The sequence below is a fragment of the Harpia harpyja genome, chromosome 2 (genome assembly GCF_026419915.1).
Source record: "Harpia harpyja isolate bHarHar1 chromosome 2, bHarHar1 primary haplotype, whole genome shotgun sequence".
Taxonomy (NCBI): Eukaryota; Metazoa; Chordata; class Aves; order Accipitriformes; family Accipitridae; genus Harpia; species Harpia harpyja.
Window position 1 is genome coordinate 8,793,953 of NC_068941.1, and position 26,313 is coordinate 8,820,265.

General features: G+C 41.1%; 1 protein-coding gene across 1 annotated transcript in view; it reads left to right on the forward strand.

Annotated features, from left to right (window-relative positions):
* The window catches only part of FAT4 (FAT atypical cadherin 4), a 150,151-nt gene that overhangs the window by 102,210 nt on the left and 21,628 nt on the right, over positions 1–26,313 (forward strand). Inside the window, exons 7-10 of the mRNA XM_052814907.1 lie at positions 6,259–6,439; positions 10,803–11,053; positions 13,900–18,249; positions 25,243–25,347. Coding sequence (XP_052670867.1) covers positions 6,259–6,439; positions 10,803–11,053; positions 13,900–18,249; positions 25,243–25,347 — 4,887 coding nt within the window. The remainder of the gene's footprint in view (positions 1–6,258; positions 6,440–10,802; positions 11,054–13,899; positions 18,250–25,242; positions 25,348–26,313) is intronic.

Genomic DNA, 26,313 nt, shown 5'->3' on the forward strand with positions numbered 1-26,313 from the left:
ACCAGTCACCCGCAGAGCTGAATGCGAGCAGGGCTAGCTTCTAAGCTTTTTATTAATTCTGTGTATTAACTACTTATTTCAGCTTTTGTCTCAAAATATACTAAGTTCACCAGTTTTTTAAGATTTAGTATGGAAGCCTGTAGTGAAAAATTGAGTAAGAGGAAAACAAAACACAGTCAACATATCCAACCAGGATGAATATTTTTGATGCAGTCTTGTAAAAAGAACTACTTATTTTTCTCATTTCGCATACGCACTTTCTTTTGTGTTCCTGGTAAATAACTTAATCTAAGGTCATCCACGTTTCAAGTCAAGCTTCGCGTGCACTAGAAATCCAAAGCGTAATGTAAGCTAGTTGCATTTTAACTTATTCTAGCTCCATATTTATTTTAAAACTCACCAGTTGTGTGAGGCTCAGCACACTCTGTCTGCATTTAAATGCATTTAGAAAGATTGGATGCTTTATTGTGAGAAAGGCCTTGTTTACTTGAGTGAAAAAGTTAATGCTCTGTAATAACACATACAACTTCTAGTCCTGGGACTCATTCACTGAGTGTTTGACTGGAGAAGTGAAATCCGCTTTGTTGCAAAGCAACACATTTCAGTGAAGCAAAAATTCCATTTCTGTTAAATCGCTTTCCAATTTTCAGGATAATGATGTGTTTAATTTACCACAAAACATGGTAAACTGCCTGCAGTATGAGTTTTGATTAGTCATTTAGATTCATTTTATTTAAGTTTAATCCCTTTTTTTCATTTTAGTGAAATGTATCTGTAGGGTTTTTTGCTTAAGTTTATTGTTAGTTTTCTAGCACTTAATTTTGGCATTTTAATGCTGGCAAAAACTTTGAGTTCCTGGTTTCTAAAAGGAATGATACTTTTGCTATCTGCTGTGCTAACCATGGCACAGACAGGACCCAGAAGCCATTAAAGCTTCAAACAATACGTGGATAACATGCTGAACACATTCTCCTATTTCTAATTTTTACTGTGAGCCATACGGTACCACACAGCTGAGATAATTTCCAATAGCATCATCTTTTCCTGAGCTTTCTTGACAAACGTAAATGGCTTTGCAAGTTTCCTTCAATTGTTTTCTTTTACTACTCCAGTCCACTAAGTACTCTGATCATTCCCCACTCGTCCTCATGTCCGGCTATGGTGTGGAGAGCTGAACATACACTGGAATAGATGGTGCCACGTGTTTGGGGATTACAGGGAGCCGACACAGCTTACCTTACCCATTCCCCAGGACAAGGGTGGATGAAGATAGCAGGCGGCATTCCCTTCTTCTAAGGCTGCATGGGTAGGCCAAGGCGAAAGTGAAAGCGGTCTTTAGGTTCATCCCTTGTGGACAACTTCGTGGCTCGTAAGCATTAGTGCAAATTAGGGGAATGAGTGACTTATGATAAGTTAGATGTGTCAGAAACGCATATTTTCCTCTCTTTGCTGGTTATCCTGCATTTGGGAAGTAGAAATCATCAGGTTAAATAGTATTTCTCCCCACTGCCGCCTTCCTGCATTTAGTTTCCTTCCTTCTACTTGCGTTGCTGCACGTAGCCAGTATTTTTCATCCCTCTTCTCCTGGATGGGGGGAGGAAAAAGTTGAGAGGGCTCATTATAACTTCTAAGCTGACACGTTTCCAATATCATCATATTTTTGTGGCGATCAACCGCAAAAAAGCGTTGGTGAATGGGGTGGAAGACCAGCTTGTAGGTCTTTGCCAGTCCCGCCTTGCTGGGAGAAGAGGGGTCCTGCCCTCGTGCTGCCGCCTGCCCACCCCACAGTCCCCACGGCTATTTCTTCATGTCACCTCCCCAAATGTCCCATGGAGAGAGGGGAGCCACAGCCCAGCACTGGCCAAACCCGAGGTGGCCTCTTATAACCTCCCCTTGTAAATCGTCCTTCATCGCGGGCCTCCTAGGAGCAGGCTCCCAAGGTCTGCTCCTTCTCTTCGTCCCCAGACACATGTTTACTTGCAGATGTAAGCAAAAAGCTTAAATTTTTGGAAGAACATCCGTGGGAAGCAATTTTCTTCCTGAACTCAGCGTTACTATTTTGACACTATCCCAGGTTAATCTTTATTTCAACAATGATGTGTGGACGTTTGTGGGGCTGTCTGCTTAATGTATATGTACAGCTGTCACCTAGAAAATAAACTGTTCGGTTCATAGAAACAGACCACAGCACACAGAGAAGGGAAATTCAAAATAATAATAGTAATATATTAACATCATCGTCTTTTAAAGATTTGATATTCACTGAACAGTCAATCTCATCTCTACCATTTAGTCGCATAGTTAACTTTATGTTCTCCAGTTATTAATCATTTGATGGGTCTTTCATTCCTCCGCCTTTCTAGAAAACTTTTTTTCAACATGGATATCCTAAGCTTCCGTAGACATGGTATTCTGGGATTTGAAAAAAAACCTAGTAGTAGTACAGCGCTAGAGAAATGCTCTAAATAAGAGGTGTCTGACAAAGAAATAGTTCAGACTATTACGAAAAATTGGTAGAAATTTTAGTGCAAGTTCACTAAGGGAAAAGTGTACATTTCTTTGTGGCTCTAGACCTCAGGGCTGTTCGTAGGAGTACTCAGAGGGTTGTGTGGCTGTGTACAGCAATTTTATATAGGTTGTAACATGTCTGGTTTATTAAAAACAGTTTGGGGACATCTTGAGTGTTTGGCTAATATTACAGAATTTACACAAAATTTACTACAGGTATTTATGCAAAATATTAAGTGCAGTTTGAAGAAAAAAGGAATGATGCTCTAGCATAATAAGAATAATTGACTTGGGGAAGATTTGCTATCGAAGCAAAACTTAAGAAATCTGGGAACTCAGCCTGGCCATGGAAACTACTTCTCTCACCACAAATATGACATGTACATTTTATGAAACCTACTTATTACCAGGGGCCAAATTCTGTGGTCCTTATGCAAGCACAACTTTCACTGAAAGTTCACTGAGGACGGTAGAATTTGGCCCCGAGCTATTTCTTTTCCACAGAAAATTACTTCATTTGTAATTTCCTCTTCTTATATTTCTCAGTAACTGCAGAAATGTGAGCTAGTCATTTAATTTCAAGTGAATAAAAGCTTTGAGGACTCTCTGTGAAATTGCAACTTTATCTTTCAGTGTAATAGAATAAAGGAGTATATTTGTGGACGTGATGTTTTACTTAGAGGAAAAAAACCTATTTGGATAACTACATAGACAGGAAACCAATGTAAATATGTGAGTTTTTCCATCTAAGTAAAATGAGAAAGATTTTGGGTTTTGAACTGAAGAGCAGTGACTTGGGATGTTACAAACAGCTGAATTAATATTGGACTTCTGGGACGTTTCTGCGAGCACAACGCAGCCACAAGCTAGCGCTGAATGAGGTCTGGGTTACTTACATTACCCCAGTTAATTTTATTAGTATGGTGCTCAACCTTGGCTGGTATATTCACTTCTCTGAGGCTAATAAATATGTCCATACTGCTCTGTACAGTGCCTTGTAGACGCAACCAGTGGGGAAGTGGAATGGGAGAATAACGGCACCGAACGTATAAGAGGCTGAGGCGAGGGCTGGGATTTGACTCTTGGAGCGTGCGTTCAGTACCCTGCAAATTCAGATTCCTCAGAGAGGAAAGGGGGCCAGGGCTGGTTGGAGTCAAATGGCTGAGTCAAAAGCTGCTGCTATCGGTGTAATCCTGAGCAGGAGAATATGCATAGCCCATAAGCAGCTACTACATCTAGCACCCCTTTTGGTCATTTCCATTACGTGACCAAAGATGTAATAGCCATGCAGGAGAAACAAACAACCCATTGCAGCGTTTTGCTGTTAGCGTATGTCCACTTTGCCAGCAGCCGTGAACGCATCCTTCCCATTCTCCTCTCTTCGCCAGTCCTGTGAGCGTAGCTAGCGCGGCACCGAGCCCGAGCTCAGTGCTCCCAGCCGGGATGGGGCCAGCCTGCAGAGCTGCGCTGAAGCTAATTCCATCAGCCCAGCTTTGGTTTACCTCTAAAGGCGCTGCTGCTGCAGTTCATTTCTGTGAATAAACTGACAGCGTGAATTTTCCACCCTCGGCTCTTTGTGTTAGCAAATACGTTTAAAACAATGAGTTTCAGGTTTTAGCTGTGAGTTAGCTTTCTTTTCCAGACTGAATTGTGTTACTACTGATGCTCTTTGAATGTGACTTACACAAGATTAATTTCTGAATTATGTATAAATTGTTTAATCACCTGTGAAACTTCACAACTTTCAACTTTTCTTTTCATTAGCTGCAAGATGAATGTCAATTAAATGTGTTTGGAAGGCCAGAGCTTGATGGCACATGCAGCAAACACTGCCGATGACTCTGTTTCATTTAATGCAGTAATAATAAACGCTCCACAGGCAATATTTCAGCAATCAAGAATGCTTTTGCAGTCTTTTCTATCTATATGTGTTTGGCTAAATGACAAAATCGGGGCAGGGAGGTGCGGGGAAAGGGTAAAAAATGAGTCAGACTTATTGCCTTAATGTAACCTTCCTGACTGAAAGTATATTAATTGGCAAAATGAATTACCTCAGACTAGAGCAGAGAAAGGCCTCCATTGTGCGCGGCCGTGGCGTGAAACCTATATTCTTTGGCTTGCACGTTCTTTCCTCGCCGTCGTGACCCATCCCGTCCGATCGTCAGGCTTCAAAGTCAGCCTGCCGAGATTTATAGCACCTTTCAATTGGAAGCTCTTTCGTTCAGTCCGTTTGTGCATTAAGCCGAGTTACTCTGAAGTATTTCATGGTGAAAAATCTCCTTCCTGTGCAGAAGTTGCTCCCAGCTTCTTCCCGCGATGTAGCGTGGTACTTCTTCAACCTGCAAGGGTTAACATGTGGGAAAATGGGTCATTATTTCTTCTTTTATACAAGAGCTTGATGTCTGGAGCCCTTGCCAGGACCACATGAGACCCAAGAGCAGAGCCTGCTTCCTTCCCAGCCTTAAAGTTGAGGTCCAGCAATAGCCTCAGGTAGCAGCGACCTAATCATCTACTGCGTTGGAAGGACTAGGGCGGTCACGCGGGGGCTGCCTGTGTTTCATCAAATGACAGCTCCATGTAATATGCCTACCTTGCAGCAAGGACTTGAACCAGCCTGTGGCCCAAAGCATTTCATTATCGTTGCTTTTTTCCTAGTCCAGCAAATGTTGAATTGTTCTATCTGTTCGAGATTGAAAGGGAAAGTGACACAACCTTGGGTAAAACAGGCACGGTCATCATGTGTCTTTTGAGTAAAAGGGGCCATAACTCATGGGTTTTATGCTCCACTATCACTCTCTCCTCCTCCTTTTTGTTATGTATTCAAAGAAGGTAATGATCCCATTTTTTTCCAGGGACCCTCAGTGAAGAATTTGGTTAGCAGGAGATGTCTTGCTGATTCTTGACTGAAAATAAGTGTGATAGACTGGCAAAACTAACATGAACTTGTAAAACTCTTAATTATCTATTTTTAGATTTGACAAAGGAAAAGCTTAAGAGAATAAATACTGAGAGATTGCACATGAATAAACATGCTATTTCTCACTCATTTCTGCTCATTGGAGTTAAGTGTTCGAATAACAAGGAGGATGAAAGCCGTACGTCAAATAAGTTCAGTCCAATTTCCCGTAAGCCAATATCCCATCCGAGTGAGCATTATTTGCTGCTATAGATGGTTGCTTCTACGGAGGAATCGAGTCTGAACAGGGCTGGAGACTGTGCAACCTTCCCACCCGCTCAGAGAAGGTCTCCCCAGGTCAGCGGTGCAACCGGCAGTGGAAAAGCCACGCGGAAAGCTGGGGTTTGCCACTGTTTCCGCTCTATTTGTTCTGCGGATAAATAAATTGAGGGCTGGAGTCTTCATGGCTGTCAGTGTGCCACCTTTGAACGTCTTCTCTTAGAGAAATAGGAAAGTCAACCACATGTTCAAATTGGTCCTAATTGTTACAGGAAGGCTTCTGAGCGGTTCCAAGACCATCTTTTTCCACTGAGCTTGTATTACAAAATATTTCTGGAATTAGACGGAGCAAGAAAAATAACAACTACTTTTTTTTTTTTCTTCTTTCACAACTTGTATCTTATGTCAAGATGCCTTTGAAAGAAATCTGACCCTGTCCTGTACATTGAATTGGCTTTCTTGCTCTGTGACCTGTGACATGCTCAAGCGCTAGGCTTTAAATCCGGGATGGCAGACCTCGGATTAGTGTGGTGGTATTTGTAACCTCTAGCATTTTGTATCCCGCTTTCCCGCAGGATCTCCTGCCCTCACTGGCACTGGAACCATTGCTGTCACAGTGGATGATGTCAATGACAATGTCCCCACATTCGCCTTTAACATGTATTCTGCCACTGTTCCAGAGGATGCTCCTACGGGGACAGATATTTTGCTCGTAAACTCCTCAGATGCTGATGCTTCCACAAATGCTGTTATTAGGTAGGTCGTTTACTGTTGCTGTATGTAATACTGCCTCGTAACTTGCCTGAAGATTTTTTTTCCCCAGTGTCCATCACCAACATGCCATAAAGCTGTAAGACACAAAAGGACAGCTGTATATGTGTAGCTAAATTATTTTGGCAAATCTGGCTTTTGTTGTTGTTGTTGTTGTTGTTGTTGTTGTTGTTGTTGTTGTTGTTCATAGGCTTTTAGAATTATATTAAGGACAAATAGAGTTGCAATGTTATTTTAGGTTTTTACTAAGTGAACAGCAAACATGTTTAACTTGCACCTGAATGTTAATAGGCTAGATTTATATTTCTCAATAAGTGTAGAGGTAGGTGAATTAAAAAAATAGAAAACCAAAGAAATACTGAAACTCCAAATAATATCATAACTGGATTAAGCACTTCAGCTTGCAGTCTTTATATATAAATTCTCTGCATAAAGGAATACAATAGAGGCTATGAATGATCATCATTAGTGACTGCCATGAGCTTGTGTAGCCTTTGGAAAGGCTTTTGCCCTCTCTTTAGCATAGCTTTTAGAGTTGAGGCCTTGTAATGAGGGATATCGTTAATAGACATAATACAAATCTTTTAAAACGTATTCCTGAAGAAGCTAGAAACCATTGTTCTTGGAGGCTGACAGACTTCTTAAATATTAATCGAAGGAGGTTTCAGGAAGGTATTGGTGGGGAAGAGGAAGATGTACTTTTCAAACATCATTAATGAATTTGCTACAAAAGCTGACTTTGGGGCAGAGTTAAATAATTTTTTTTTTTTTTTCACTTATGTTCAAATGAAACCGCCCACCCTAAAAAAAGTACAGAATGTATTTTGCAGCTTTAGTCATCTTTAAGCTTTAATTTTTAAGCTAGGCAAATCTAGAAATCGGTGTCACATTTTGCATAAAAATGTCCAAACTAGTGGATAATGTTGATTTTGTGATAGCATACGTATGTTTGGGGAAGGCTTCAGTATCTCACTTTGAACCTTAAATGGCTTTTCAAACCTAACTCTAGTTTAGAAGACTGCTTATGCAGACTTGGATGCATTTATAACAAACTGGCCGAGCAGGTACAACATCACCCAAGACGCTAATACACGTTACACTGCAGACCACTGAACGGTCAACAGAAACCACTACCTGCCTTGCTGCTGCGTTCACGTCTTTTCATATAGTAAGCAATTTTCACTGAAAGCCAACATGTTCCTCGGGTAAATTTATGGTTAGTCAATGTCTTCAGTTTAGAATGAAAATTACAGAAGGTGAGGCATAAAGTTTATCCCATTCAGAAAACCAGTAAAAAGTTTGAATTTGGCATTTTTGCTCTAAGTGCCGGACGGTTTGCAGAGCTCAGTTGATGCAACGTAACTGGGCACGGGGCTGAACACTGGCCATTCCCAGTTTCACAGACAAGAGTAATGAAGATGCCGAGTGACATGACAAGCTGAAGATTATCCACTGAGGACTGATGTATTGCGAATGGAATACGAAGCAGATTCGTGTTAGTTATTAATCGGAAGGACACGTAGGTAATCTCATCACATTTAACTGTCATGACTGCAAACACCTGTATCTGTTTCCAAACTTACAAAACAGGATATGAAAGTAGCTTCTTTATTTACTTTTGTTAGTTCACCTCAGTTCATTTTTCAAAGTCCATAAGAATATCACTGTGATTGTCACTATTTTAAAAAAAAGGAAGTGAAATAAAACAGAACTATGTTATGGCAAAGCAAGTGTGTATAAAATACTGTCATATTTTCTTTCCAACTAGCTACAAGCCAGAAATAGAAACTTGATGTTTTGGCATTTTAAATATTTGAAAAGCATCCAAAATTACCATTTATTAACTTGTGAAACAGCGAAGCTTTTAATTCTATTCACTCTTACTCTAAGAAACTATTTCTGGCAAGCTCCTTTAGAAAAAAGAATTCCATACAAAGCATGAATGATTGTAATGATTGCATCCCGTAATCAGAAATTATCAGGGTGCTCTCAGATTTCTTTAGTGTGGTTGAATTGCTTTAATATCTTTGCCATTAGTCTTTGTCATTCACTCAGTACCTCACAGGAGAATAGTTGATAAAAATATTTTTTTCCTTTGTAAGTAGCTATTTAAAAATTGTTTTCAGGTTTTGTTTTACACTTTTTAGACTCAGGAACATACTTTGTTTTTCTTGGACAGAATTTGTCCAGATTCAGCATGTAGAGTAATGCAAATCTTAAAATATGCCTGGTATTACAAAACTGGCAAAAGCCAGAGGGACCAGAATACGTAAGGTCGTCTTGTCAGAGGCGCTGAGCACTCAGAACTCTTTTTCAGTCCTGTTAGAGCCTGTTTCAAAATCAAATCTTTGGTTTCCAAAGATGGTACATAAAATCCTCTACTAAAATTTTCATGTTAAGTCAAAAAATGGACTGTGTTATGCAAGAAGTAGGTAATCTTCTGCAAAACTGTTACATGTCCATACAGACCAACTCTTTTTCTCTTATTTCTGGTGATAACCTGTGAAGTCATTAAGGGAGGATGATGAGGTTGTTAACAGCAATGCACACTTGAGCAGTCTTGTTAAAGATAGTATAGATAAGAGGGGTCAGCACAGACTAGTCAAAAGGCCAGATTTTAAGCACTTCAGCCAAATTCCTTTTATGCCATTTGTCACTACTAAAGTTTCAGGGTTTGGTGGGTTTGGGGGTTTTTTGGTTGTTTTTTTTTTGGCTTGGGTTTGGAATTTTTTTGTAACTGTGCTGAGACACACTTACATTGTCCAGTTGGTTTGCATGCGGTTGTACTGGGATATAACTCAGAATATCCTACGGCAAATGTAATTTGTCTTTTTTTTTTTTAAGTTTTCATATCATCTTTCCAATGCTAAAGCTTGAGCCGTTCTATATATGTGAAAATACAGAAGAGAAAGTCTCTATCTTCTGCAACACCTCACACAGGGTTAAAACATTGCAAATCACAGATGAAATTTGCCCATGCTGCTGGTATTTAGGGAGATTTAAGTGGTGCTTTAGGCTTTGTGCACATTCTTTCCACCCTAGATGCACATTGCTATGGCTGGAGAATAATTACATATGGCCATCATATTATATCATAATTAAGCAATTAAAGTATGCTCATGGCATTCTGTAGAGATTAATGACTGAACAGGAGAAGTTGCCACAGCTTATTATACAGGCCGGCTATCAATCCTCTAGGTAAAGCTTCTGGCCTGTGTTATTATTTCTGTCATAACCTATTCTGAATTTAAAAAGGTGAAGAAAGGAATATTATTCTCTTTCATAAAAGCTATTTTCTTCTGAATCCTTTATAGAATTGTATACCTCAAAAAAGCTGCTGCTGTGCTGTACCAGGCTTCTCTGAAGAAGCAATGCTAATCACAGCTGTGTTGGTTTTTGTCAGGCTTATAATACTGAATATGGGAATTGTTCATTTTAGCCAGTTTTTGTTTTCTTTGTTTTGTAGAAAAGCAATTATCTGAATTAATAAAAAACATAATATTAACCAATTACCTTTAAAAATATGGCCCAGTGCTCCACATATCTTTGAGATTCATTCTGTACAAACAGAAGCTGATTAAGCATTCAAAGAAAAAGGACAAATTCACCGTGCTAGTAAGCCATAAGTAGCCCGTATGACGCACTGCAGTAAGCACACAGTCAGTTCTTATCAAATCACATTTTTGCACACACACACAGATGTGTGCACATATATATACACCAATCAAGGGTCAAATTCTGGTCCCAATTAGTCTCTATTAACGTAGCTCTGTGGTTACTCATTTGCTATGAATTACTATGAATTAACAGTGAAATCTTGAATAGCAAAACTTAGCTCACTATCAGGAAACAATATGAATTATTGTATTCCCGTATAAATCCTCATATTATTTTTTAAAATTGTCATCCTTTTATTTCAGAAATTAGTATTTTTTCTAATTATATTCTGTGGATTCAGTTAAGAGGTATGTCAGCCTTTTGGAATAATGCTTAACGCATTTGCCCAGGGAAATCAGTACTTGAGGATGCCTCCAGCAGGCAATTTTGAGAGTATGTCTTGACTGTATCTCTAAATGTACAAATGCTCATTCTGCTCCTCACTTATTAGAAATCTATCTGTGTTAAGCAAGTACGCTTGGAAATCCCCAGAAATGTCATTTATGACAGGTCTTAAAATACGGAAAAGAAAAGAAGCAAAGACAGATGGACAGTCAAAAGAAAATGCGTGTGTTGATACCCATCAGCATGGTGGTCTGAACAATATGGAAAATTGTTATTATCTTAAGGCAGCAGGCTGCCTTATGAAACACTAATTGAATTTTTCTTCCTTGGTTTTCATTTGAAACAGCTATAGGCTTACCGGTGGCAATTCACAATTCACAATCAACCCATCAACAGGACAAATCATCACCAGTGCTCTCCTCGATCGAGAGGCAAGGGAGAACTACACTTTGGTGGTGGTGGCGAGTGATGGGGGCTTCCCCAGGGCTCTCTCCAGTTCCACCAGCGTGCTCGTCTCTGTCGCCGATGTGAATGACAACCCACCCAAATTTCAACACCATCCCTACGTCACCCATGTCCCATCGCCTACCACTTCAGGTAACCTGATCAGTGGCAGTGCTTGGGATACTTCAGACTGCATAACCATCTTAATGAAATGCAAAGCTGTGCCACAAGAAATGTTTCTGAGATGTTCCTCTGCAGCTGTTTTCCAGGTTTTATTATCTTCATGTTGCATAGGAATAAATAATGGCAAGGCTCAATATATCACCTGCAATTTAGCAATTTTTTTTAGTTTGTTCCTTCCATCCAAATTCAATTATTTTCCTGCAGTTATGTAAAGAAGACATAGTGTAAATGAGCACCCACTCAAACAAATGATTAAACCATTTTGCTGGGCTTAGGAAGGCAATGGCCTCTTTTTTCCTCTGCAAGTCTTCTCCTGCATGTAGATGTTCTTTTTCCACCCTGAGCAATTCTTAAAGAGGATTTTGTCAACCTCTTCCAAAAAGGCCATATCTATATCAGATGTTAATTATGTTGCCTTTCCTTGAGCCAAGTGTTGAAGTAAAATAAAATAAAAGCAAAGCCAAGCAACAACCTTCCTTTTGTGGAACCTACACCCAAATTAAAGTGACTTTACTCAATGCAGGAATTAATTTCTGATTCAGTTTATGTTTAAACAAGCCTGATAAATAAATACATTAGAAATGGGTAAGTCCAAAATACTGATACTTTCTATTTGAAGAACTGGCATTGCAAGGGGAAAGAAAGTAGAATATGTGTATTTGCATGAGGGTGGAGAGAATTTGCTGAAAGATTCTGCTATTTTGAGATTTTTTCCCAAGATTTAAAATGGACTAATACTGCAACCTCTGTTAGCTCAAAACAATAAAAGGATTTTATAATATGCTCACTGTATTACCACAGATTCACCAAACTGCAGTTACAGTGGTTGGCTGTGGAAGTCGGCGACACTGTGTTTTCACGTGAATATGCAGACATGGATATGTGATGCCTACAGAGAGGATTCCAAGACAAATGGTTTACAAAAATTTTCTTTTAAAACAACAAAAAGAAGGGCTTTTTTCCATGTCTTGGGGTTTCTCTCTAAATTTTAAATTGCAAATACTTCTCCTTTTTATGGAAGAATGAATTTGTTTACATTTCTTCCCTGTTTTCAGAACAGCATTATGAAATTATTTTATTATTGCATTGTATCTTTGTGTATTCTGACTAGGGCACAGTGCCTTTGTGTGGTTTTGGGGGGGGGGGTTCTTCAAATGTGTTTGATGAGGAGTACACATAGGTTTAACTGATGTTTTCTGGCAATATCTTTTTGGATGTTTTTTGTATGAAACCCATTATAACTAGAAACATATAGAAAGCCTAAGCTATGTTTACTCTGTTTTTAACTTAGCAAAAACCTAGGGATGCATGCACTTTTTTATTTGCAACTTCCTCAGTTGATAGTTCACTTTCATTTAAAGGGAAATGTTAATATCTTTTCACATTGTTTTGAAAGACTGTTGACAATGATGTTACTAGCAGGCATGGTGTCCATTAAAAAACAAAACAAAACAAACAACTTTATTGCAGTCCAATGTAGCGTCTGCAATAGCTTTTCAAAAAAAAACCCCAAACCCTCATAACTTGATCAAGTCTTGTGCCTTTATTCCAATCACAGAATATCTAGTGCACGTTTTGAAAGAAAAAGTTTGATTTCTGTATTATTTTTTAGTCAAATTTAAAAGGGGGAACTGGTAATAATAATAATTAATAATATAATTTGCTTAAATGAAGCAAAAAACTTAATGTTTTCCTGTCCCATTTCTCACAAGGGTTCGAATACTGATCTTGTGTAAATATTCCTCCCCCTGAAGTACAAATCATTGCACATGACAAATAGTGACATGAAGTATAGTTTTAAGGGGACGCTGTCAAAGTCATTCCTGCCTGTAAATGATTTTGCCTTAAGAGGTTGAAAACAACATGATTTTTATACAGGAATGGGTATTTTCTAAATTTCAGTACCAGTAAAACATCAACAGTGTTTTGCAAATGGGTTGGACAGTGTCAGATTTGAAAGACGTGCCATGCATTAGATCTGTAAATTCCAGTGCAAAAGAACACCCTGGATTCTCCTTGCAGATAGGCAAACGTAAAGGTTAATGCAAATGGTGCTCGTATAGTCCAGCTCATTGTGAAGCATGAATTCGAAAGACCTGAAATGTAGTATATTCATGTTATTGCACTGGTGTGCAATAGTTTTGTATTTCTATATGATTTTACCCCTATCTCAGAGGACCAGCGTGCTTTTAGAAATGCAGTCCTGTTAGTTACTGTCCTCAGAATACTCTTACAATGTCAGAAGCAAGAGGCTATTGGGGAAAAAGGAGCAGCATCTGGGGAATAGGAAAAAAAGGGGCTGTAAGGGAAGGTGGGTGTGTAGGGTAAATGTCCATGGGTGCTGCTTGTTCACTTACGTAACCTTAATAGTCATTGAATTCCAGGGTTTTTTTTACCTGGATAAATAAACTATGAGTAATTAAAAAAAATCAAAATAACATTCAATCTTATTAGATTTATGGCTTTCATAATGTGAATGTTCTAGAAGTGGGATGCTAGGCTTCCAAAAAGTTGCAGGTCCATTTTCCAGTGCAGATGTATGTGCAGCCATTGACATCTGTACATGCATTTCTCTGAATACAGTGACCTACTTTTCAAACCCACACTTTTTGGCTGCGTGCATGTCTTGCGGGTTCACAAACTCACCTACCCCTTGCTGAACTTAATCATCTTGTGACAAAACCAGTTCATTTTCAGAGCACTGTAAGGAAGAGCATACTGCTCCAGGACATGCTTCTGAGTGAAAAGCTGGCATCACGTTTCCTGCAATCAGTGCATTCATTAAAGAACTGCCCTTACTTTGTGCTCCGTTTCAGGCTCGTTTGTGTTTGCTGTGACCGTCACCGATGCGGATGCTGGCTCCAACGCTGAGCTCCATTATTCCCTCATGGGGAAAAACTCCGAGAAATTCCACATCGATCCAGCAAGGGGGGCAATCCTGGCTGCGAACCCGCTGGCGGGAGAGTCCGAAGTCACCATTTCTGTTCACGTGAGGGACGGTGGCCGGTACCCCAAGACAGACTCTACAACCGTCACCGTGAGGTTTGTGAACAGAGCAGAATTTCCTCGCGTTCAGGCGGATCAGGAGACCTTCACGTTTCCTGAAAACCAAGCGGTCGGTACACTTGTCACCACTGTCTCCGGATCTTCAGCCAGAGGAGGCTCCTTGTCTTACTACATCGCCAGTGGTAACCTGGGCAGCACCTTCCTGGTCGACCAGGTGACAGGACAGCTTTCTGTCGGGCGGGCTTTAGATTTCGAAGCCATACAGAAATACGTGGTTTGGATCGAGGCCAGAGATACGGGCTTTCCTCCCTTTTCTTCATATAAGAAACTGGAAGTAACGGTGATAGACGTCAATGATAACGCACCGGAGTTTGAGCAAGATCCCTTCATTGCAGAAATAGTGGAAAACCTGTCCCCACGGAAGATACTAACGGTGGCTGCTGTTGACAGGGACAGTGGTCTAAATGGACAGTTAAATTACGAAATAATTGAGGGCAATACAGAAAATAGTTTCAGTATCAATCAAGCCACTGGTGAGATCAGAAGTGTCAGGCCCTTGGACAGGGAAAAATTGTCTCGATACACACTAACTATAAAAGCTTCAGATAAAGGCACCCCCCTCCAGAGCACAACTGTCAAAGTTATCATTAATATTTTAGATGAAAATGACAATGCTCCGAGGTTTTCCCAGATATTCAGTGCTTCTGTGCCTGAAAATGCACCTCTGGGTTTTACGGTAACCCGAGTCACAACGTCAGATGAAGACATTGGGGTGAATGCAGTCAGCAGGTATACCATAAGGGATACAAGTCTCCCATTTACCATAAATCCCAGCACCGGGGACATCACCATCAGCAGACCACTAAACAGGGAGGACACAGACCGCTACAGAATCAGGGTCTCTGCACATGACTCCGGGTGGACAGTGAGCACAGATGTCACCATATTTGTCACAGATGTCAACGACAACGCCCCACGATTTACAAAGCCATCCTATTACCTGGAGTGTCCGGAGCTTCCTGGGATTGGGTTGAAGGTCACCCAGGTTTCAGCCACCGATCCTGATGAAGGGTCAAACGGCCAAGTCTTCTACTTCATAAAATCCCAGTCTGAGTTCTTCCGAATTAATGCAACCACGGGGGAAATTTTCAACAAGCAGTATTTAAGGTACCAAAACTCCAGCGGTTCAAGCAATGTCAACATTAATAGGCACAGCTTCATCGTTACTTCTTCAGACCGAGGCAGTCCTCCATTAATGAGTGAGACGACTGTCACCATTAACATAGTAGACAGCAACGACAACGCACCACTTTTCCTCGCTCGTAAATATTTTACTCCTGTTACTAAGAACGTGAAGGTTGGCACAAACTTAATTAAAGTTACTGCAGTGGATGACAAAGACTTTGGCTTGAATTCTGAAGTGGAGTACTTTATCTCTGATGAAAGCAAAACTAATAAATTCAGACTGGACAGGAGTACAGGCTGGATTTCTGTGTCATCTTCACTAATGGCTGATTTGAACAAAAACTTTCTCTTTAAAGTGAAAGCAAAGGATAAAGGTAATCCTCCACTCTCATCCGAGGTAGCAGTTGAAATAGTAGTAACAGAGGAAAATTACCATACACCCGAGTTTTCTCAAAGCCGTATGAGTGTTACTATCCCGGAGAGCCACTCTGTTGGAACAGTGGTCAGGACGGTTTCAGCCCGAGACAGAGATGCCGCTATGAACGGATTAATCAGATACAATATTTCCTCTGGAAATGAGGCTGGCATCTTTGCTATTAATACAACTACTGGTACACTGACACTAGCAAAACCACTTGATTTTGAGTTACGCCAAAAGCACGAGCTAGTTGTTACTGCCACAGATGGAGGATGGGTGTCCAGAACAGGCTACTGCAGTGTCACTGTTAATGTCATTGATGTGAATGATAATTCTCCAGCATTCAGCCCTGAGGACTACTTTCCCAATGTGTTAGAAAATGCCCCCAGTGGGACAACTGTTATTCGTTTAAATGCCACTGATGCTGACTCTGGACCTAACGCTGTGATTGCATATGCTATTCAGTCCTCAGATAGTGACCTCTTTGTCATTGACCCCAATACAGGAACGATCACCACCCAGGGATTTTTAGATTATGAAACAAAGCAAAGTTACCATTTAACGGTAAAGGCTTTTAATGTTCCAGATGAAGAGAGGTGCAGCTTTGCTAGTGTCAACATCCAATTAGAAGGGACAAATGAATATGTGCCCCGTTTTGTGTCCAAGCTTTATTATTTTGAGGTTTCTGAGGCAGCGTCCAAAGGTACTGTCGTAGGTGAAGTTTTTGCAAGTGATCGTGATATGGGAACTGATGGAGAAGTCCACTACCTTATCTTTGGCAACAGCAGAAAGAAAGGCTTCCAGATAGATGAAAAAAGTGGCCAAATCTATGTTTCAGGACCTCTCGACAGAGAAAAAGAAGAACGAATCTCTTTGAAAGTCCTCGCAAAAAATTTGGGGAGCATTCGTGGTGCAGATATAGATGAAGTAACTGTTAATATCACTATACTGGATGCCAATGATCCTCCCGTTTTTACCTTAGGAACCTACAATATACAAATCAGCGAAGGTGTTCCTCCAGGCACCCATGTCACGTTTGTGAGTGCCTTTGATTCAGATTCTGTCCCTAGCTGGAGCAGGTTTTCCTATTTCATTGGGTCCGGCAACGACAACAGCGCCTTTTCCATCAACCCACAGACAGGACAGGTGACGGTCACTGCAGAGCTGGATCGAGAAACGTTGCCTGTGTACAACCTGTCTGTGCTGGCCATCGATTCGGGAACGCCGTCTGCTACAGGAAGTGCCTCTTTATTGGTAACTTTGGAAGATATCAATGACAACGGCCCCACCTTGTCCACCAGCCAAGGAGAAGTCATGGAAAATAACCGTGCGGGAACTCTTGTGATGACGCTTCAATCGTCAGATCCTGATCTCCCTCCGAACCAAGGTCCCTTTACGTATTACTTGCTCAGCACTGGCCCCGCAACCAGCTACTTCAGCCTTAGCACCGCTGGCGTGCTGACAACGACGAGAGAGATTGACAGGGAGCAAATCAGTGATTTCTACCTGTCGGTGATTACGAGAGACTCTGGTGTTCCCCAGATGTCTTCCACAGGAACTGTGCAGATCAAGGTAATAGACCAAAATGACAACCCGTCTCAGCCCAGAACGGTAGAAATCTTTGTTCACTATTACGGAAACCTCTTCCCAGGTGGAATTTTGGGCAACGTAAAGCCGCAGGATCCAGATGTGCTAGACAGCTTCCAGTGCTCCCTCACCTCAGGAGTCACCAGCCTCTTCAGCATTCCCGGGGGTACCTGCGAGCTGCACTCGCAGGCAAGGTCCACGGATGGCACGTTTGACCTGGCCGTCCTCAGCAACGATGGGTTGCACGGTGCCGTCACCAGCAGCGTCCGGATTTTCTTCGCGGGCTTCGGCAACGCCACCATTGACAACAGCATCCTCCTCCGCCTGAGCGCCCACAGTGTGCGGGATTTCCTGACGAATCACTACCTCCACTTCTTACGCATCGCCAGCTCCCAGCTGACGGGGCTGGGCACCGCCGTCCAGCTCTACGGGCTGTACGAGGAGAGCAACCACACCTTCCTGATGGCGGCTGTCAAACGCGGCAACAACCAGTACGTGAATCCCAGCGGCGTGGCCACCTTCTTCGAGAGCATCAAAGACGTCCTCTTCCGCCAGAGCGGGGTGCGGGTCGAGGCTGTGGACCACGACTGGTGCCTGCAGAGCCCCTGCCAGAACGGAGGGAGCTGCCTGAGGAGGTTGGCGGTGAGCCCGGCTCTGAAAAGTCACGAGAGCGTCCCCGTCATCATCGTGGCCAATGAGCCTCTCCGGCCCTTCGTGTGCAGGTGCATGCCTGGGTACGACGGGAGTCTGTGCGAGACGGACATTGATGAATGCCTCCCTTCCCCCTGCCACAATGACGGGACTTGCCACAACTTGGTGGGGGGCTTCTCGTGCAGTTGCCTGGAGGGCTTCACTGGCATGGCCTGCGAGAGGGACGTCAACGAGTGCCTTTCCAACCCATGCAAAAACGGTGCCGCCTGCCAGAACTTCCCGGGAAGCTTCAACTGCGTTTGTAAAACTGGGTATACAGGTACGCTTTTAATTCTCTATACCTTACAGTCCAGAAGAGATGGGAAGAGGGTGGAAACGTGCCTTTTTAGCACAAGGTTGTCTGAATACGCGCATCCCCGATAGGTGAGGAAGTCATGCAAAGTGAGGTATTTGTAGTTATGAAACCTCAGAAGACCAGGTGCCCACAGTATTATTTTATTTTAGCTCTGTCCTCAGGCAAATCTCACTTACCTGATTTGCATTAGAACAGAAAGATTTTTTACAAGAGCTATTTTAACTTATTAAATATGTAGAAACCATTTCCAATGTTTAAGTATGATTCTTCTGTTCTTGTTATTGTTAGGCATATTGTGGTAGCATTTCAAGTCTGCTAGGAGTGTGCCAAGCAAGAAAATCTCCCTCTGCCCCAAATTGCTTACAGTCATACAAGGCAGAAAACAGATGAGAGATACGGGGAAAAAACAGAATTCAGGCAAAATGATCAAGCATGCCTCTTCTGTATTTTGTCCCTTTGTCATTTTTTTTTCATTAGCAACAGAAATGTCTGCAGCATTCCTACCTCTTCTGAGTATTTTTCTCTAATATTTATTACACATTCAAACATAGCAGCATTTTATCCCTAGAAAAGCAGACTGATGTTTGCTTCTGTCGTGAGTATGATATTTAAGGAAGGTTCTGAACAACTTTAACCATTGCTTATGGCCACTTTTTACAGACATCATAAAAAAATCTAACCAGAGAAGATAAGGTAAGGCTTTCATTACCTTTTCTAAGGAGTATTTCTGTATCACAGATGCCCCAAGGCAGCCCAGGTTGGCACAGCCGTGCTCATTATGGTGTGGGTATTCGGGCTTGCCACCACTGCCACCAAAATTCATTTGTAACCAGTGGAGTGATCAGGGGGTTATTGTTCTTTTGGGTTTTTTTCTTAAACCAGGTTAGTACAGGAGATGTGATACACTTTATTACAAAAGAGAAGGTTAATCGATTTCAAAATAAAGGTATAACTACTTCGTTTAAAGCACGGCTACAGCAGTGGATACGTATTTGGTGTGAAAGGTCTGTTGATATAAAGGACACTGATGTGATCTTTTTTGTGAACCTCACAAATGTACTACTAAGCCTCAGGTCAGGAGCAATTATTGTTAATTGACAAGCAGTTCTAATTAAGTTACCAATCCAGGATTTTATTTCATGTTGTATTCGTGCATCAAATTATTTTGCCAGGAGCATGGCAAAATAATTCTAGGGCACCTATCCCCTGTAACTAACTCTTTAGGTCATTAGCAGCAGAGATTACATGGGCATATGCTTGCTGTTGCAATGAAGCAAAACACTTCATTAACTCTAGCAGCATACTATAGTGTATGCCTCTAGCCTATAATTTGAAACATTAAAGAAACGTCCAGCTAATTTTTTCTGGTATTAAAGCTCATATCTTAATGTTCAACCCTTGTGTCAGCTAAAAATAAAGTTCTACATGTGACAAGCTTGAAAAAAGAACGTTTTAACTAAGAAAACGTGATGAGAGACTCTTACAGTTTGAAGTGTTGGATTTCTTTCACGCCATGAATTAAATGTGGCATCTGATATGAGCTTTCTTAAACTCCTTGTCAACACAAATAACATTAAAACCGACTACCACTGGGGCAGACGTTTCTATTTGGGAGTCAGATCTTTTTAAATCAGTTGGCCATTGCAGAATCAAGAATTATTTAAGTGTCTGGAGATTAATTGATCAAGACAGAAAACAAATGGCATCAAAGTATGTTATTAAAAACCAAAATGTCTTCAGAGCTGAATATCAGCGGAGCTTCTTAGATAAGACTACAATTAATATTCAGTATATTTAGACATTTTATGTCTGCAAAAGCATATTTGAAATTCTGCAAATTGAATATTCAATAGGTTCTGCAAACAAATGTCAGAATACAGATTGTTTGAGAATGCTTGACATAGAGACTATTATGTCGTTATTATACTGCCAACAGAAAGAGAACACAGCTGCTTGGGCATTTAATCCTGATTCATATATGATTAAGGATAGCCATAGTGAATGTAAAAATAAAGCCTGAAACTGTTTCTTTATGAATATAAACCTTGAGTGCCTCAGCAAAAAAAAAAAAAGAGACATCCAAAATAGTGGATTTCTAATTCGGTTTACCATATACATAGCTTTGCTGCTTCTCTTGGAATGAAAATACAGTCTCATAATTGAATTTGCATGCTCGGTAAAAAAATAATATTTACACGGTACTGCATACAACTTGAAATTAGTATTTTCTGAGACAGACTCTCTGTTCACCGTAAATTAGAGTACATGAGCTGTAGACCTTTATAATGGCCTACCTGAAAATTGAGAGTCTTACTTTTCCTTGATTTATTATGTTTTGTCAGCTGCATTTCACTTCATCATACTGCAAAGGTAATGTAGTTCTTTTCACTGAATAGGATTATAAAGACTGATTACCTCAGAGCAACATCATTAGGGTTTAAACAATCTGTTATAATTACATCTCTTAATGATGATCAGGTTTTGTTTTTAAAATAATCACTTTCTTGAGGGAATATACTTTGTGATTTACAGTAGTTGTCTGCCCTTCCTTTGAACCCTTCATTTCCTGTTTTCCAGGTCTCATTAAGATGAAGGAATGTAGGTTTGTGAAATTGTTTCAAATGTAAGATTAAAATATTAGAACAACCACTTTAAAAGATGGACACAGAGAACCATGAAAACTAAACCTCTCAAATCAGCTGAAATCTAACCCAAGAGCATTCAGCTGGTATCTGTTCCTGTTACATTTTTCAATTTAAAAAAAAAATTCTCAGAAAGTTAGATTTTGCATAAGCCCCTACATGTGATATCATCAGCTTGAGGTGATGAATGATAAATGCTGAATGCTGACTGTTAGCAATTTTCCAGCATTACCCAAATTTTTCATGGTCTTCAGAAAAGGATCTTTCTGACACAAAAATGAATACCCTGAATCCTTCAATATTTCAGCTGACAAGAGAGCTATAAACTCAACTAACTGCAACGTTCACCTGAACTGGAGTGTAACTGGGGTGGCTCTGGTTTGGAGTCTCCCTGGTTCCCAAAACATTGGCTGAGGCATTTCCTTCCCCTCGCTGGATTTGATACCCTGAAACACTAATCAAACATATATGATTAGCCTAATTCTTTATGCTGTCCAAATAAAATTATTCCCCGACTGAGAAGTGCGTAGTAGTCCGGATGTGCGAAAATGCGTCTTGAAAACTGACTTGCTTAAGCTATGAAAACACAAACATCTCATAATTTTTCAAGGCATGTTACTTAGGTGGGATAAAGGTCTATCAGAACATTACTCTTAAATTCATGTTGTAAAACTTAAATCAGCAGACTGTTGTGGAAAATGACCTCTGAAACCCAAAACTACCCTAGTTTTGTGAGGTTAAGGTCATTGGCATTATCCTTCTGGAAAGCAGTAAAACTGAGCACTTGTGTTCAGGTGAGGATGCTTTTATGCATAGTGGCAAACAGTTTCTTATCCTCTTCAATCCAGTAAGGTTCCTTGAATGATTTGCTTCATCTGTGCAAGAGAGAATTTCAAAATAGCTAGTACTTGTGTAAATTCTCTACTCAGGAAAAAGTCCTCTCTCAAAATCCTTTTTTTTTTTTTTCTTCTGTCCACAAAAAATAATATCTAAATATAAGCATAATATTTTAAGCAGAATGGCAAAAACAATGGGTTTGCAAGCTATGTTTTCTTTTTCCAAATCTAAATCTTTAGTACACACCTTATTGTGTCTGTAACCCATGGAAGCGGTAGGCCATCAGGGTGGACTTGAACAAATATACTCTTACTAAGGTACTGGAAAGCTAGCATTAGCATACTGCAAGGGACATAACTGAGAATGGTAGGACAACCTGCTGCCATCTTGGATGGCTCTACTTGCTAGAAGAATAAGGTGTTAAAAAAAGTTGAAGTTCAGTAGAAGCTGCAGGACCAAGTACAGTGTAACTGGTATCACAGCCACTACCTGGAGGAATCCCCATGGTGAAGAACAAACAAGAGAAAAACCCTGCTGGGAATGGGGGTTGGGGTCAGTTCATCACACGTTGTCTCTGCCGCTCCTTCCTCCTCAGGGGCAGGACTCCTCACACTCTTCCCCTGCTCCAGCGTGGGGTCCCTCCCACGGGAGACAGTCCTCCACAAAATTCTCCAACGTGGATCCTTCCCACGGGCTGCAGTTCTTCGCAAACTGCTCCAGCGTGGGTCCCTTCCGTGGGCTGCAGTCCTTCAGGCACAGACTGCTCCAGCGTGAGTCCCCCACGGGGTCACAAGTCCTGCCAGAAAACCTGCTCCAGCGCGGGCTCCTCTCTCCACGGGTACACAGGTCTTGCCAGGAGCCTGCTCCAGCGTGGGCTTCCCACGGGGTCACAGCCTCCTTCGGGCATCCACCTGCTCCGGCGTGGGGTCCTCCATGGGCTGCAGGGGGACAGCCTGCCTCACCATGGTCTTCCCCACGGGCTGCAGGGGAATCTCTGCTCCGGCGCCTGGAGCACCTCCTCCCCCTCCTTCTTCACTGACCTGGGGGTCGGCATAGGGGTTTCTCTCACATGTTCTCCTCCTGTCTTTGGCTGCAGTTGCGCAGGTTTTCTTTCCCTTTCTTAAATCTGTTATCCCAGAGGCACTACCACCATTGCTGATGGGCTCGGCCTTGGCCAGCGGTGGGTCCGTCTTGGAGCCGGCTGGCATTGGCTCTGTCAGACATAGGGGAAGCTTCTAGCAGCTTCTCACAGAAGCCACCCCTTTAATCCCCGTGCTACCAAAACCTTGCCACGCAAACCCAATACACACGCATTTAAAGAGGAAAAATAAGCTTCATAGGCATCTTTTCTTGGATTGTTATTCCAAATGTAAATAGATACATTTTTCCCAGGTCTTTAGCACTTCAGTGAATGGCAAAGAATAGCCAAAATTTCTTCTTCCTTTTAAATAAATATGGGTTTTAATAGCTCTGATGAATTGTTAAATCAGAGTATTCATCTTCTCCTGTGTCAAAACAGTTGGAATAAATGCAAACATACTTTTATTAGTTTCATGAATTATTCAAACATTTGTTAATTATGAAGATGTTGTTATTCGCTGGTTAAAATATGTGCAGCTAAAATAAACATCCATATTCTGATGCTGACTCAGCAAATATGCCAGCTTTAATGTTAGCTGAGAAAAAAAAAGAGTATTTAGACTGAAGTGCAAAAAACTGAGTAAGCCTTATTAGCTACACTTGATTTTTGTGAAAACTAAGAAATGTCATTGAGCTATTTTAAGCATCTCTGCCTCACTCTTGCTACGTGTTCTCCTCAGTAAGTCAAAGATCTGTACTATGTACCATAATTTTAAAATAAAGAAAATAGCAAAATCTAACATAAAAAGTTAGCTCATCCTTCAGTCATGCCCATTAGAGAATAAAATATAAATAAATACCCCCAAAGCATAATTAGATTCAGACACTGGAAATGTTTCCTGGATTTATGGTGAATCTACAAGTTACATATTAACCACAGGAATCCTCCAGTGCTCCGTTTCCATCCTGCTTGCAGTCACACGTGGAAGGCTGCTGCTCACACGGAAGAACTGCCTGCAAACTTCTTTAGGTTAAACAGAAAAGTAGAGGGGAAAAATGAGAGTTTACTTAATTAGGTGACTGAAGATGTGAAATTCTGAAAAAGCTAGCAGAGTTAATATAGCACAGTCCTGATTTTCTACAGTTTCAGGGACGAGCAATTCCTAAGGACTGCATATTGTGCATTGCTGTCATGTGAGATGTAAGAATTATAAGATAAATGTGGCATATAAGAATGGATACCCTCTACACAAGCTCATGTTGTATTTTTAACTTAAATGTATATTATATGATCAAGCAATAAAGTAATTCATTATCAGAGCAATAAGAAGCATTAAGGCAGTCTTAGCCTTTGCTGTGTGTATATATCCTGGCCTAGATGAAGTTCAAGGAGAGGTCTGGAAGAGCGTGGCTGATTTTGCCAGTTTTTGTGGAGAAACACAAGGGACAAGCATGACGATTCTTTCAAGTTTTTGCTGAGCAGGCAGCGAAGGCTGGCACTGCTGGCAGAAGGCAGGCAGGTACCAAGAGTGGTGTATAGTGGAAGTGTTGCGAAACTGATAAAAGCTAAGCGATGAAAAACTTAGAAGTGAAGACCAATACTTCTGTAGTTAATGTTTCCATACAAAGAATATTTTAGTTTTGTACAAAGAACCCCCTTGTCAGTATTCGGCATCTGTTAAAATCTTCACTTTTTCTCTTGGTTCCCTTCCTTGTTGAAATGAATTATGTGATTTCAGTTTATTCTCTGGTGAATAATATTTGCCCCATGTGACAATGTCTGCTTAGAAAAGGACTGTATCCAGGGTAACTTGTTTTAGCTCTGGAGGACTGTGGTCCCTCTGAGTCAGGAAGGAGGTTGTAATTGATGAGGAAAAATCAGAAAAATCATATAATGTACAATAGCAGGCCTGTGTTCAGCATGCTGTGCTCATGCAGGGTCCAGCAAGGGCTGTCTGTGTCTCCTTCACACTAATGAGTACATTGCATTCAATGGGGGGGGGGGGGGGAGGTTTCTTTTTTTAATTCAGCATCTCCTTTCATTTCATGATCTCTCTTTTACAGACACCAGTTAATTAAAAAAATTAAAAAATTAAAAAACGGAAACAAACCAAATCCACCAATACTACCTCTATGAGATAATTACAATGAGACACTTGAAAAGTAAAGTCAATTTCTCTGAGTTGCATGTCATGGCTGCGTCAGGGCTGGGAGCAGCCCAGCATCGTGTCTGTGTTTCCTCCCCTCTCCATCCCACAGCTGCAACTGGTCCCTGGCCCCCTCTCTCCTGGCTATGTGTTCAGCATTGGTTCATAAGCTCGTTACCTAAATACCAGCCTGACTTTCCTCTTGACCTGAATACTCTGACCTGGAAATTGCTTTTATTTCCTAATTGCAGGGAAAACGTGTGACTCCACTGTCAATTACTGTGAGTGCAACCCCTGTTTCAATGGTGGATCCTGCCAAAGCGGGGTGGAGGGGTACTACTGCCACTGCCCCTTCGGTGAGTACGCTTCTCCTCCTCTCTGCTTGATCTTCCCTTTCCCTATTAATAATTCTCAAATCGCTACTTATTTTTACCGGCATAAAACCGAGGGGTGTGTATATGGATCCCGCTTCATGGGCAGGTGTTGGTCATCTCCTGGTCCCGTCCTTTCTGTTTTTCCCCAGCTGCAAGAGGGAGAAGCTGCTATTTCTGCCAGCATGGCAGGAGATGGAAGCCCGTGACAGCGTGGGGGTGGCACTGTGGCTGCTGGGGGGGACACAGCGAGGGCTCGGAGCAGCGCTTGCTCTGCCACCTTTTAGGAGAGAGAGCTGAAGAGTAAGACCACTGTAAATAACATCAGTATCCTTGCATCCTACGCGCTTGCTAAGTGCAAGGAAGTCGTCATAATATCATCACTTTGGGATGATATTGAGTGGAGAGGGCTTGGTTTTCTTTTGAGAAATTTGCGTAATTTGTCAAAATATCTGTAAAGCAAGAATTGGAGAGCGCCCGCATTTTTCTGCAAGTGAGGAGCACAACATTAATATTGGCACTTTTATATTTAGTAGATTTGATTAAAAGAACCTGACCGAATCAAAACAGCTTTGTTAGCCCCCACCAGTACTTGCCCATTCAATTTATTGTATGTTAATAAAGTTCTGAGTTCCAAAACCAGAGTACTATTCCAAGAATCAGAGAAGTGTATAGTACCGCCAAAAAAGTTTAATAATTATTAGAATTTAATTATCCCAAATTTCGCTTGTGGAATGAACGCAATAAAGACAGAAAACAACACAGATATTTTAAGGTATCATGATATAATTGCAGCAAGATTCATTCTGAATGCAGATTAATCCAGAATTGTCATTGTTTATATAGAAAAGCATGAAAGTAAATGCAACAGATTAACCAAAAACTAGATAAACCTGAGAAATCATCTACAATGTTTTAAGGCTGCTGAAAATCTCACACAAAAGTATGGTT